The 14,394-nt window shown below is 51.9% G+C and overlaps 5 protein-coding genes across 5 annotated transcripts; 2 read left to right on the top strand and 3 right to left on the bottom strand.

Moving 5' to 3' along the window:
* Nucleotides 1–670: 670 nt before the first annotated feature.
* Nucleotides 671–1,912, bottom strand: MAA_02952 (xylose isomerase; the record flags this gene model as incomplete). Its single annotated transcript, XM_007820950.1, has 1 exon — nucleotides 671–1,912. One exon carries the CDS (start codon nucleotides 1,910–1,912, stop codon nucleotides 671–673), a length of 1,242 nt encoding a protein of 413 aa, XP_007819141.1.
* Nucleotides 1,913–2,212: 300 nt separating this feature from the next.
* On the top strand, nucleotides 2,213–2,968 carry MAA_02953 (glycosyltransferase family 1 protein; the record flags this gene model as incomplete). The annotated part of the gene is made up of 3 exons (XM_007820951.2): nucleotides 2,213–2,534; nucleotides 2,593–2,731; nucleotides 2,794–2,968. 3 exons carry the CDS (start codon nucleotides 2,213–2,215, stop codon nucleotides 2,966–2,968), a joined length of 636 nt encoding a protein of 211 aa, XP_007819142.2.
* Nucleotides 2,969–3,236: 268 nt separating this feature from the next.
* On the bottom strand, nucleotides 3,237–5,166 carry MAA_02954 (WD domain-containing protein; the record flags this gene model as incomplete). Its single annotated transcript, XM_007820952.1, has 2 exons — nucleotides 3,237–4,955; nucleotides 5,053–5,166. 2 exons carry the CDS (start codon nucleotides 5,164–5,166, stop codon nucleotides 3,237–3,239), a joined length of 1,833 nt encoding a protein of 610 aa, XP_007819143.1.
* Nucleotides 5,167–6,949: 1,783 nt separating this feature from the next.
* On the top strand, nucleotides 6,950–7,607 carry MAA_02955 (GPI anchored serine-threonine rich protein; the record flags this gene model as incomplete). The annotated part of the gene is made up of 3 exons (XM_007820953.1): nucleotides 6,950–7,105; nucleotides 7,168–7,229; nucleotides 7,292–7,607. 3 exons carry the CDS (start codon nucleotides 6,950–6,952, stop codon nucleotides 7,605–7,607), a joined length of 534 nt encoding a protein of 177 aa, XP_007819144.1.
* Nucleotides 7,608–8,964: 1,357 nt separating this feature from the next.
* MAA_02956 (uncharacterized protein) lies at nucleotides 8,965–10,905 on the bottom strand (the record flags this gene model as incomplete). The annotated part of the gene is made up of 1 exon (XM_007820954.1): nucleotides 8,965–10,905. The coding sequence occupies one exon, from the start codon at nucleotides 10,903–10,905 to the stop codon at nucleotides 8,965–8,967; it is 1,941 nt and encodes a 646-aa protein (XP_007819145.1).
* Nucleotides 10,906–14,394: the final 3,489 nt, after the last annotated feature.

The raw sequence follows: 14,394 nt of genomic DNA on the forward strand, positions 1-14,394 counted from the left end.
AAAGTACTACTAGTACTACGTAGTACGTACTAGTTTTGCCGAGGCAGACGTTGAGAGTCACACAGGGTATGCGGTCTGGCGCCAAAGCCCCGCTGTGTGACAACGGGACATGTTGTGCATTTACCCGCTTCTCAGCCCAATGCAAGCCTCTTCTATTCTCCGCAAACTACGAAGGACTCCGTACGGAGTAGCTTTGCAAAAGTTCATCCAACTACGAAGTATGTACATACGTAGTGGCTTGATGTACTATTCCTGGCGAATGGAACGTGGGGAGGAAATGGCAGGGCGGATGGCTGGAAATTCAGTTCAATCCAGCTAGGGCGAGGTATCACGGAAGGCAGCTTGGAAACGAAAGATGGGATCGAGTCCACGTCCATCAATCTCATTCAACGTACTTGGGATGGTGTTGATGTCTGTATCACGCCCGAGAAGCCAGATCCCAGTCACGCACCATTGATATGAATCCTCGACGCTCCTGTAGCAGGGACTACTCACCACCTTGCTAATGGCATTGCCCACCGCCGGTATCCAAAATTTAGGACATGAATTTCTACATCTACTGTACATCCAGGGCACCCACGCCCAGGCTATCCACATGCTCAATTATACAGATCCGGCCATGCCAGAAGCCACCCCCGACCGCTAAACAGTATGAAATTTACAAACACGTCTACCTCCTTGCTCTCGCATGCGCAGCACCCTTTCCAGCCTTGGGCGCAGGCACCATTTCTGCAACCTTCTGCTTCTCCTGTTCCTCAATCAGCTTCTGCATCAGATAGCTGTCAATGGCCTGCTTGCCGTCCACCAGCAATCCACCTTCGGCTCGCTCCATGTCCGCAATCGCAGCCGCCTTTCGCTGCTCGTCCAGCTCCAGTCGTCGCTCCATGGTCATTCTCCATTCCTTGGGGAATCTCGGCTTCTCCTTGATACGGTGATGTCTCAGGTCCAGAGGCACATCCTCGAAGGTATCCTTGGGGTCTTTGGCCGCCGCAATCAAATCATCCACTAGGCCTGTTAAATAGCGCTTGTTCTGGGCCTGGTGCTCGTAGCTTTCGCAGCTGATCTTGACGAGGTCCGTCTCGGGGTTGTACCGGGGACCGGCAAGCTTCTTCAGCTTGGCCGTCTGGACAGGCGTGAGCTTCAGATCGTCGGGGGCGAACTGGACGACTACTTTTCTTTCGGCGGGGTGTGATTCGCCCATGTAGGTTGTGTATCGCCAGCGGAGGACTTCATTCTCCTTCGGGGGCACGAAAGGCTTGGCGAATTCTGTCACGGCCATGTAATTAATTTCGGGTGCCAATCTTTGGTGTTCTCTGCAGTGGGGGTACAACTTACTGGCGAGAAGGGGCATCTCCCAAGCTGCCAATCGGGCGTAGTGTCTCATCTCTCGAACTTCCTCCAGCTTGCCATGCGCCATAGAAGTAATGTCATCTTCATCAAACTCATCATGCTCCTCGGTGTTGGTTTCGGGGTCTTCCTCGTCAAACCAGAACGATGACTTATTGGGCTTCTCGCCAATGTCGTCCTTGAGTAATTCCTCTTCCAATGCTCTGTCTTCGGATGCCCAGCCAGGCGTCTGTCTCAGTTTTGCTGTTAAGAACTCGTCGATCGTGTTGTAGCCGTTCGTCTTGGCCAGCTCGTCAAGCTGTCGCAATCCTTCAGGGGTGGCCGTCTCGGTGAAAGCCTTGTTCATGGTCTTCAACTCCAACTGCTGCGGTGACTCTCCCTCGCCCTCTCCGGCCCCCTCCTTTTTCGTTTTCTCGTCGGTCCATCGTGCAGATGACGTGCTGAATGCTCGCTGGGCAGCGAGGCTTTGCTGAGAAATTTGCCGTGTTAGAGGCAGTGGATGGACTCGAGGGGCCCTACGGCATGCCAGCGCACATAGCCTCGCAGCATTTGAAGCCGACGCCATGTCGAATTGATTGAGGTTGTACCAGACCCGACCTGGATATGTTGCTATCAAAAATTTGGCAGAGGTCAATTGAGTGGCAGTCGAGGAACACAAATTTGCCGATGTTTTGCCATGCTTGGCGCCCCAACGCCATGCTGGATGGATGGTAGTGGATGCTGTGGTGCGTGGCGTGCAAGCTCAAGCTCCACTTGGTGACCTCTTCAATGAGACCGAGAGATGCCAGCTTTTCCGCCTGGTGTACAACCTCGCTTATACCATCTGCCTTCCCAACAACAATGAGGTAGAAATACCAAATTGAAAATGACTTCAAATTCAGGTGCCCTCGAAAGGTACTGTCTCGTCACAGTCGGCGCAACTGTTGGGTTTGAGGAATTAACAAAAGAAGTTCTCCAATCTGCCTTTTGGCAGTTTCTCAGAGAACAAGGCTTCACAGCCCTGCATGTCCAATGTGGACCTGACATTCCCTGGGCCAGTGCCCGATTCTCAGACCAGAAGGAGAAACTCCCCAAGGGGTTCGAGGTTGACGTGTTTGACGTCAAAACCAATTTGATGAAGGACGAAATGGTTCTCTGCCAAGCTCGCCCGGGACAGCGAGCCCAAGGCTTGGTTATCTCACACGCAGGTCAGTGCTTGCAACCTGCAGATATGCCCCAGTATTGCGACCTGATGCGATTATTTAGGGACTGGAACTATTCTTGATGCGTGGAAGATGGGACTTCCTCTCATCGTGGTTCCCAATACCCGATTGCTCAATGATCACCAAACCGAAATGGCCAAACATCTTGCGAGGCAAGGTTACGCAACCATGAGTTCCGCAGAGTCAGTATAATTAGTTCACTGTGCCATTTGTAGTAAATTATGTAGGACTGACTTGTATTCAGCCGTCTTGATCTTCAGGAAGCGATTCACAAGGCGGTCCTTCTTTGGGAAGAGAATAAGACAACACGATGGCCGGCCCATAATGTTAGGGGTAAGGAGAAGGAGACTCTGAGACTCTGGGACATCAGGCCCGGGGAAGTAAAGAAAGAAGAAATATCGCAGATGTCTCATGACTAGGCGCATAGGCTCTATCGGTATATCTTTCCTCGCGCCAATTCTCAGTCTAGGGAGGCCTAATGATGAGCCGCTACACTGACAGATGCGCCATGATTTCGCAAACCATGCTTCAACTTCATATTGCGTTGGGGAGTTTTGGGGTTTGGCGTTTACAAGTTTGATCTCGTTCGTATTTGGCTTGGCCCTCAATACTGTCACAAATGTACTCAGTGAGAGCTGATAATAATAAAGGAGTGATACGGGGCTCCTACGCAAGTCTTATTTATATTCAAGGCAGGTTCTTAACGTCCCAAATCTTGACGTTTGCATCCCCTCCTGCGCTGGCAATCTGTCCGCCTTCTATCCATGAGATGCCATTAACTCCGTCCTTGTGTGCGTTGGCAGCCTTGATTCGCTTTCCTTGGTTTCTCTTTTCCAAACACCACACAAAGACGTTGGTGTCTAAGCTTCCGCTAGCTGCATATGCGCCAGAATCATCCCAGGCAATGCAAGTCACGCGCGCCGTGTGGGCAGACCAACGATCTGAAGCCACCTCCCATGTTGCGGTATTGTATGCATAAATCTTGCCAACGCTGTTTCCAGCACCCAAGTGAGAGCCATCCTTGGAAAAAGCCAGAGCAGATATTGTTCCAGTAGGGTTCGTCAATGTTTGTAGTTCTTCCAAGGAGCCCCCGGAGCTGGCCTTGTATACCTTGACAGAGTTTTTGTCCGCTCCAACGGCGACCAAGCTTCCGGAGGCGGCAATGGATGTCGGAGTATAGCTGACTGCTGTCTCTTTCAGAAGCTTCCCGCCAGAATACGCCGCAATCGACGAAACCGTGGCGACATAAAGGACACCATCGGATGCACTGACGCCCTTTGGTTGTGCCGCAAGACCGATGGACTCGCCCACAAAGGTGCCAGCTGATTCATCCGCAATCTTCACCGTGTCATCCCAGCCAGCGGTATACATTTTTCCCGCAACCCCTGTTATCTGCACAACCTGGTTGGTATGAGACCCTCCATCCACCACACTAGCCGTGCCTGTTTTGATGTTCCAGTGGCAAACCCGACCATCAACGCTTCCTGTCCATAGCGCAGAGCCTCTGCCGTCAGAGGAGCCAGTGAGAGCAGTAATGCTCTTTTGGTGTCCCTGGAGGATCTTGACGGGTTCGTTCTTGCCCTCATTCAAATAAATAAGCTCTCCCTCCAAATTTACGCTAATAATCAAACCATCGGTTCGGCCATGGGGAATGACGACACCCATCTGCTGATCTCGAATACTAAGTCCGTCTCCAAACTTCCAGGTCTGAATGACGCTGCCTGAATCAACTTCCCAAAGTTTTATCGTTTGGTCAGCGCTTGCCGTGGCAAACTTCTTGCCATCCTCAGACCAGGAAAGAGCAAATATGCTCCCAGTATGTTCTCCTTGGCCAATCTGCTTGATAGGCTCCCCAGTCTTTCCGTCGTACAGCTGTATTCGCTTATCGGCGCCTACAGTCGCAAGAGTAGCTCCATCGGGAGAGTATGAGGTTCCGAGAACAAAGCCCTTGTGTAAGGCACTCTTCTCGTTGAACTTGTAGGGAGCGCCGTGATAAAACACCATGTTGCCATCGTCACCAACAGTTGCAGCACGGAAGGGGCGCTGGGGCTTCATAGCTACCGCGTTGACGGTTTTCGAGTGACCAATGATTTCCCCCACCGAGTTTCCGCTGTCTGCCGTGATGCAGCGGCCGAACTGCTCCTTGCCGTCTCCGACAGCAATGACGCGCTGCGACTCACCATCCCAAGCAACATCGTTCAGTCGGCCTGAGATGATGTGATATTCGCCAATGGTTTTATCCGTGTTCTCAGGCTCCCACACCCGTAGCGTACCGCTGGCATCACCACTGGCAACTTTGAACCCGCTAGGTGAAAAACGAGCCACGGTTGTAGCGGCGGTGTGGCCGGTGTACTCCTTGGATTCGGCGGGGTTGTCGATGGAGCGGACAAAGATTGATTTTCCTGACTGAGAGGTGCTGCATTAGCATCATGGGCGCTTTAAATGTTGGTACGAGTCTCATGCTGAGCTACCGAAAGCCCGCATGGAGTGGACAAGAGCTTACCGCGTAAGCTATCCGCTGGCCTTTCGAGTCGGCGGACAGTTGCGTTGGCTGTCCTCTGGTCGTAGACGGAGCCGCCGCGAGAATGCGGTTCAAAGTAACAGAGGGGGTGGCCATGGTTCCGCCACAATTCTGAAAGCTCACAAGACGGCGATGCTCCGAGATTGTACCTGGTTGTGTGTCTTGATGGACTCAGACTGAGGTGAGGTTTGGTCACTTGGTGGGGGAGAATGTGACAGCACTTGAGCCTACAGGAGGGGTCAGGCACTGGAGAAGGAACAGTGAAGCTTGTTCCTGGAGGGGCAGCCAATGACGTCGGCTTGAACATTCATGCATGTGTGTTCAAAGCATCAAATTGACCCTCTCTCTCATTTATTTGCCTGGTGCAGCTGTCTTTGGCCTTTTAATGTTGTCCAGTCCGAATCCATCCGAAATGCTTTTGCCCGCGGTATTGCTGGCATGCCTAGGTGCTTGTCTGCTGCCTTGCAAAAAGCTTATGCCTCGATTTCATCGCCATTCTTTCGTCATAGTCTCACCCGCAGCGCAATGATGCCTGGGAGGCAGCAGTTGTCCTGTTCTTGGCGCGTGGGCGAAGCTGTGAGGCAGCCTTGATACACCAGCGGTCTGTCCTTAGGTTGCCAAGCAACTTCCGACGGATACGGGAGCACGTTTGATGCGGAATGAAAGAAATCTTGATGGGTCAAACTACTACTGTTCCCGTCCACGGTCCTGCCGACGATGCGGCAATACGAGACCATCCAGACCCCGAGGTAGCACTGCTGTAAGAGCCCCCAGCCAAACGCTCAAATGTCCTCGCTCGTCAAAATATTGACCCGACAGACAGATTCTGGCCATAATTACTCCGTACTCCTCATCGCTATGTGATAGGAATGCAACGGCACAACGCCCGTCAACCCCTTCGTTTACCACCCAAGGTCAAGATGAACCAAAAAGGACCATGATCATCTCCAGGGCAACAATTACGGAGTACGCCAGCCGCAGAGTGCCCTGCTACCTTTCCCTGAAATTTGACCTCGCATGGCAGCCAAGACATTCGTATTTCCCGTGTCTCTGAATGAGACGCCGTCCAATCACCCTGCCAGGTCGACCTGTCTCATGCCGCAATGGGGTGTCACAAAAGCAATTTGCACCACTTCCAGTCATGAGACTTTCCCCTCCTATCCTACATCGCAGCTTGTTGTCATATGAGAAGGTGGAAGTTCGTCGGCACAGAAACTCAAATCTCATTCCTACATACTACAATAACACCCGTTTGTCATGCATTTGCACCGCCCGTTCGTGGGTGTACCTCACCTGTAGCGATACAGGCCGACAGATTTGGGCCAAACGAGAGCATTTTTGCAGCCTTTTTTCCAGCACGCTGAGGCCCTCATGCGGTTGACTATTAGCAATGGCGGCGTTAAATTGGATAATGGACGGTGTTGTCAAGCACTTGCGTACTCTTCCGTTTACAGCACGGTAAGAGACCCAATATATCAGACAGCCATGTGTCCTAGACAAAGCATCACTGACCCCAAAAAGGCATTTTTTTCCCTCTTGTTTCAATGGTCATCTGGGGCTGAGGAAACTGTAGACTGTACAAAGAGAGGGCTCTCACCTATCTCGGCTGAAGTTATTAGTTCTACGCCACCGTCTTGGAATCAAACAAGCCATACGGTGTGGTTAGCAGTACTACTCCGTACGATATATTAAACCACGGGCCTCCCCCATGATGCCGCTTCCCCTTCTTCATCCTTTGTTGTGCCTGCAAAGTCGTCTCATTGGTGTCAGTACCTTGGTCTTTCGTTAAGCAAGCTCATCTGAAATTCCTAACCCTCATCGCCCGCTCACCACATTCCCTGTTCTCAGCACCTGAAGCCACCTTCAACCAGTCCCCAAGATGAAGTTCCTCGTATATGTCGCCATGGTCACCATCAGCGGTGTCACTGCCGGGAGCACCGCCGCCGCTCCCACCGTCTCCGTGCCCACGGACGGCGACAAGGACTGCTTGGCCAACTACATCGTTAGGCAATGCCTTCAGAGCCAGAATGAAAAGGTACGCGCCCAGGAACTCAAGCTACTCTATGTCCAATTCTATAAACTAACCCGCCTTGACAGCTTGAAGCCTGCAGCGCAACCGACCACGAATGTCAATGCTATGCATCCCAAGCCATCGCAACGTAAAGTCCCAGTCCTCCAAACTCACCCAATATATCATGGGCAGGCAATCTGACAATCATAGCTGCTACAACAACTGCCCCAACGACGCCCGCGCCCCGGGGGCCACCCAAGCCATGAATGGCGCCTGCATGGCGGCCTCTGCCTACGCCACCATCACCACAAAGGCCACTTCCACCGCCGAGGCCGCGGCCACGAGCGCCGCAGCCGCAGCCGACGACAACGCAGCTGCCTCTGCCTCTAGCTCGTCTGTCGTGCCCACAAGGTCCGTCACCTCGTCCGCTCCCGGCGCCAGCAAGACCAATGGTGCCGAGAGCCTCGCTGGCAATGCTGCCGGCATGCTTGCCGCCGTTGCTGGTGCCGTAGCTATTGTCTTGTAAAACATTGGCGGGAAGCGTGGGATTTGGCGGTACGGAGCGCTGTGAATACGGATAAGCGTGTCTGGGATGCGTAGGTAGCACTTACTTAATTTCTTAATTTAATTGACTTTGCCCATTCCTTACTTACACTTTGCATCAATGGTGCTTTAGCTATCCCTTCGAATGTGCGCAGGTCCAATTTTTGTAATGGACCAGGGTTCTAGCCAATAGTAATTACTTATTTAAAAGATATATGTACCTAGATACTTAAAGATTATATAATAATAAAAGTTAATAGGACTTTTAAAAATACTTAGGTATATAAGAATATATTAGTTATTATTACTAATAAAAAAATATCTTTAAGTATCCTTAAGTGTCACAAAAAAGTGGGTTGAATACATCAATTAGACCTGCGCACATTCAAAGGGATGGCCAGGACGTGTTCAAGTAGTCCAGGTTTCCTGGGTTGAACCACGTCTGGTAGAAGTATTCGGTGCTTATTTTGAATCATATATGCCAGCCACATATGCTGTTTCATCATTCTAGCAACGCAGCCTTCTGAGCGCGCAATTCAGACATTGAGATTTATAAGAGTGCTTTGCTAGAATGATGAAACAGGACATGAAATACTACTTAGGTATCTAGATATTCTTGTCATATTACATCTCATGAGAAGTCTGCTTAGCAGTTGCGGTCCTATCAAATATTGCATCTCTGATCAAATCACAATGGGCACAAATCATGCAAGGGTTGTTTGGGCTTGCTCAACTTCGAGCCAAGTCAACCGTGTTCCGCAGTCCTCTAAAGTACTGCCTAAACCAAACTTTATGATACAACGAGGCTGGTCCTCCCATGGTGTTCCGTGGTCCAAAATCATACAACCACTGTTAGCAACCGCGCCAAAGTTGCAAGCCGATCTCTCAGAAAAGAAGTCCCGCTCTCCCGTTGCGCCTAGTGAGAAACAAGAAAAGTAAACGATATCTCTACAGAAAAACTGCGGTATGAAGTTGACTGAAGCCCGACCCCGCCTTGTTGTCAGCCGTTTGGACGCCGAAAGGATTTCCTAATTTTTTGCCAGTATATCACGCAGACCTTTGTCCCGTGAAAACAGAAGTCTCGTGTAACCGTGCTGCCACTTAAGCACGCGTTCATTGTTCTTTTTTAAAAACAAGTGTAAACGAAGAGAGAGAAGAAGAAGTAGGGACTAAAATCGAGTAGAGGGATTAAAAAGATATCAGTAGCAAACTATGAGAAACCTCCATCATGTGCCACTGACTGTTGAAGCGTAGATAGGTTGAGGTTGTGATGTTGGACAAGGTATGGGAGTCAATTAGCAACCATCGCAGTAAATCGCAAAGGAAACATAAAAGACAACTCATGTTCTGCGCAATCTTCGTTCCTTGGATCGATTCACAGGCCCAAGAAAGGTGACATGCTGCTTTTTAGCATCGTCTTTACGGAGCCTCACTGTTCCAGAAACGCCGTTGGAACCGCGGCGCAGAGACCTCGAGTCATGGTCGTCGTCAAGCGTAATTTCAGCAACGTCAGACACAGACTCGTTGTCGAGTTCATCACTACCACCAGACATGGAAGATCCGTCATCAGAGTCGTCATACTCTCCGTCGTCACTAACAAGAGACGGCGCATTATTGCTAACCAACGTATTGGGGCTGAGGTTGGCTTCCATATCCAAATCTTCATCGGACAAGACAGCATCGGAACCAGATTTGGACATCACATCCAGACTAGAACCAGGAGGGGATACGAGAGACATGGGCGGAGCACGGCTCTTGCTGCTCGTTGGGTGGGTGGGTGAGTCGGTTGGAGCAGCAGGCGTCTTTCCGCTCTGGGCTGGTACACGCTTGACAAAAGGAGTTCGGGCAGGAGCAGCATCATTTGGTCCGTCAAAGGCAGTAATGGGAGTGCCCGTGTCGTCGGATTCCTCGTCGGGTGTCATGTCTTCGATGGATATCTTGGTCTTGGCGTCTGCAACGAGATCACGAAGGTTGCCATTGAAGTTGCGGCTCTTCATCAGACGAGACAGATACGGGGTCTCGGTGGCAGGATTGAACTTGGTGGCGGCAGCCCTTGACTTCTTGGGAACCGGTGCGTTCACACCAGTGGTCCTTGAAGGAATTGCGCCAACACCAGGAAGCTTACCTTGGTGATACAGCTTGAGTGAGTCGGCAATTCGCGAGCGCAGTACGACGTACGCCTGTTTCTCAGACATGTCTTGCCGGGCCAAGGGATGCACATGCGTGGAAAACGATGACGGGTTGTTGTTGACGTTATTGCTGGCTTGGGTCTTGTCATCTGCTCCAGCGCCCCCAGGACCACTATTCTCACCAACGTCGATAGGGTGTCCGCTCTGAACGGCAGCTTCCTCGTGACTCTTGAAATCTCGCTTGTGAGCAATTCGACAGTGGTTTATGAAGCCTTGGGTGCTGGAAAAGTTTTCACGATGGCAGTCGAGGCAAACCAGCTTAACAGTTTGGCCATCGGATCGCTTCAAGATACAAGGACCAGCCTTGTCCTTGGGTTGAGGATATCCGCTCGACAAAGCTTGAAGTTTCTGGCCTGCGTTGCCGCGAACTGGTCTACCCTTGGAAGTCGGCCCGGTTTCCGTAAAACTGTTCCTTGTCGTTCTGCCCTCGTTGAAGGGCACTCGTGCACGCGCGAATTCTGGGGTGAACTGCCACTCTGGCTGTTCACCATCGAAAGAGGGATCGGGGATGAGCCACTTCGCGTAATGTCGTGCGTATGGGCCTTCCACAACACCGAATGGCGGCGCCCACTGGGGGACTGGTTCTCCAAATCGAGTAATAGCTGCAGGGCCCTTACCACTGCTAATGTCGAGCATTTGGTCAGGTGTCGGACAATATTGAGGGTACGGAATCAGATGACATCTGCGCAATTGTTCCAGCGCTACTTGGCATTTGGCGAGCTCCTGATTAATAAGTCTTAATTCGTCATGCTTGAGGAGCACCTCGAGGCCCATTTGATGCCTGATGATGTCGCGCGCGCGATCCATGCCATCACCCCCGACTGAAGATAATGAGTCGTCGCATGACGACACAGAAGCCGAGTCGAAGGTGTCAGAGTGCAGCTTGATCCGCTTACTCAGGGAAACATCCGATGATGCTTCACTCGAGTCATCAAAGGCATCCCAGCTCCGCTTGGGAGCCGGGCTGCCGGGGCCGTTTTGCGACGACAGGTCTGATGCAGCGTCCAGGTGTTGGTGCGCGTCCAACGGGAGTTTTGACGTTTCCGCAGGCTGCTCGCTTCCCCTAGAATCGGAGCTCCAGAAACGAAACATGAAGCAGCCTCCGTCAACAAGGGGTATGGGTTGCCGATGAGTCGCGACACAGAATATCACGACGTCTGTGGGATGATGTTTGCGACAAACAACAACTGCACGGTCGGCAGAGTGGATCCCCAGAAAGATGCTGACGTAAACGGAAAAGTGGAGCGGATGATGTGGGCAAAGGGGTGCCTGATGAGGTGGCAAGTCGGGTCAGGTCGGACGCCGGGGAGTTGGGTTTGTGTCAGAGCACAGAGTGTGGCGACCAAACCCCAGAGGCAAGAGTCAGTCCGCAGGGAGAAGGCAGATTTGCGAGTCCGACAGGCAGAGCGAACGTGCGATTGAGAGTGAGAGTGAGAAACGACGGGGAGAAAGTGGACTGTCCGGCAAGATGATCGAGAGCTAACGAAAGCCTCGAGTTGTGCCTCCTGAGGAGACAACTAGTCTGAAGAGGAACAGAGGGAAAGGAAAAGGAAAAAAAGAGGCGATGAGAGTGAAAGGATTAATGGGCTACAGCGCAGAGGAAGGAGTGAAAGAGGGAGCAAACGGGGGGAGGCGAGAGTGTTGGGTGGTGTTTGGATACTGGAAGATGGGCGAACAGCTCAAGCTGCGTTTCGGGTGAGCACAATGTTGGACCAGCCAGTGGGAGCGGCCAGTGGGAGCAGCCAGTGGGAGCAGTGGACAGACGATGGGACGTGTACATCAGACACGGGTGAACCAGATTGGAGGCAGCACGGCAGGGAGCACGAACTCGGTCGGTTCCCCCGTACAATGGGGCGCGCTGGGGCGCTTTGGCTTGGGTCAAAGATCAAATGGAAGAACGCGCGGATGGATTTGTTTTGGTGCAGCCAGGCTGCCCCAGACGGGCGGCGGCGGCGGCGTCGAAACTGTCTGGACGACGCCGCCACACTCGAGCAGGACCTGTCCTTCGTTCCAGGTTGACGGGGTACTGGCTGCGCGATGTAAAGTGCCGCCATTGCACAGTCCCTACTAACAGCCCTCCAAGTGCACACATGTATCTAGGTACCTAATTGGCTGCCTTGCGCTGCGCGACCGTCCACGTACCCTGAGCTCAGTGCCAAGTACTCCGTACTACCCGCAGCCAGGACCCAGTTTGGCAGGGAGCGGACGACACGGATGGCGACCCGCCCAACTTTGAACGGAGTAAAGCGACATGGAGGACTGGACTAGGGGCTGCTTGACCGAGAATGAACCAGCACTAGTACTTGAATACTCCGTAACTCAGACTCAGTTACAGCAGCGTCTGCATCTGCTTGGTGCGTTTGGTGGGCCACACTCGACCCAACTGGGGCAACACGGGCAACACAGCCCGCTGGGCAGCTCTGAGTATTGGGGCACTGGATGACCACTGGACCACCGCTGGTCACCAATTCCACAGCAGGCACTCAGATCCACCACACTCGCTGCAAGGGGGTGTGGAGAGCTCCAGACACCCAGAGTCAGTGTGAGTGCCTGCTGAACCATCTCGCCAATGCCTGTGAGGCCAACCCGCTGCTGTGGCAGCCTTGAAGGCCGGTCTGGTTCGCATTCTCATGCCGCCTGCCGTTTCCAAACACACCAGACCAGACATACAAACCAGTATAACCGCGCAAAGCACCGAGTATTCAGGACTCTGGGTCGACTACACCGAGTGGCCAGGTCTAAGTACCAAGATGCCTCGTCCTCCTATCACGAAATCGTTGTGGTGTCATACGAAGTGCCGAAAGTACTTAGTATGCTAAGCTAAGAAGTAGCTGTGTTCGCATAGTACTTGTTGACGACAACTTCCTGAGTGCATCGCCGCCCATTGAAGGGCTAGTCCTCTCAAGTACCTGGGTACTCCTCGCGTACCTTATCTAGGCACGTACTAGCATCTCTCCATTTGCACCAAGTAAGCGCATTCCTAAGTATAGCGATGCGGTGTATTGAGGACCAGACTCAGCTCCCTAATCGAATGTGGCAGGGGGGAACATTGAAACCAAAGATTGGGCTGCATAACACCAGTTGAAGTACGGAGTACGGGGTACTAGTACTCCGTAGCCTGTTCCTTATGTACGGGGCGACAGGTGTCTCACTTACCAGGTAGGTACTTCAATGTTGCTAGGATGGCCGGCTGTACGGTTCCTTTACACTGCAACGTATTCAATACAAAGCATGGACGAGTTTGGAGAAAGCTATCATCAGTCAACTCAGTCTCTTGTGGTTCAAGCACCATGTGCCATGTACATTGTACAGGGGAGTACGCAGCACTATCCAAGACGAAATTCGAGGTTCGATCATGAGCCAGGTCAGGTGCCTAGGTACGTACTTTTTTGTGCACTTACCAAATACCCGCCTGCTCGGAAAGTATTTAGACATGTTACGAGTCTATACCAGGACAAGTGCGCACGTATTGATCAGGGATCTAGCCTCGACAAAGGTCCGACAAGTTGCTGTCTGACACAAACAGCTCCCGAGAAACACGAAATGCGTTCAGCCAGGCTGAGGAGCTGTCCCGCGCCGACATCTTCCTATTCTTAACCACAGCCTGTCAGGGAGTGAGGCTTATCAGGAAACAAAATCTTGACACCACATGTGGACCAATCGACATTGCATGGAATCGATATTTAGGCCACGGATTCAATGTCGAGGTTCCCCGGCTGAGTGGCGTCATTGTGAAATCTCATGCAGCCACTTGGACTAGCACTGCTGCTGGTACGTACGTAGCACATTCCTGGCGCGACGTTCCCAAGGCAGCAAGGGACTCCCCAAGTTTCAGGCCGCTTCGATGTCTTGTATCAGTTACAGGCAATCTTCATGCGTATTGTTGCCAACGTTGGAAGGGCGACCCAGTTCCTAAGTGAGTCACGGTGGTTATATTTCACGCAGAATTTGCCAAGCTGACGAACAAGTAGTACGTACGCAGCGTGGCCGTGGAAGACGTCACCGTTGTCCCACTTGACTCCAACATAGCCCGTATCGGAACAGGTTTCGTGATTACATCATGACAAACCGGTACAAGCTCAAACATGCTCAGGGCCCGGCAGGATGAAGTTGGAAGTTGGAGACTTCAACGTATCAGCCAAGTGAAGCTACAAAGAACTGTGTTTTACACAGGAGACGTAGTACTCCAAGGCATCGCGACTGCGGTTTACAAAGCGCTTGCAAGAGTTTTCTTGACGCGGGTGGCATCAACCTTGCTTGGAGGAGGGACGCCGAATCAGCCTCTTCTGGCGGCGCAAGGGTTTGGCGCGATGCACTTCACAGTTGACATGTGACTGGACTATTTCAGATGCTAGCATCTCCACACGTTGTCGCAGTATCTAGAGCTGCAGATCTGCATTGAAGCCATGTCTAGCAAAAGGCTTTGGAGGTGCGAATCATTCTACTCATTTCACATGCAAATAATTTCGTCGCCATCGCCAGGTATATATACTGTGAGACATGACACTGGGCATTTTGAGTGATACCTGTGGTAAATATACACGTGGTACCTAGTGGGCAGCAGGCGAGCGAGAAATAAAA

This window comes from Metarhizium robertsii, assembly GCF_000187425.2.
Source record: "Metarhizium robertsii ARSEF 23 chromosome Unknown MAA_Scf_4, whole genome shotgun sequence".
Lineage (NCBI taxonomy): Eukaryota > Fungi > Ascomycota > Sordariomycetes > Hypocreales > Clavicipitaceae > Metarhizium > Metarhizium robertsii.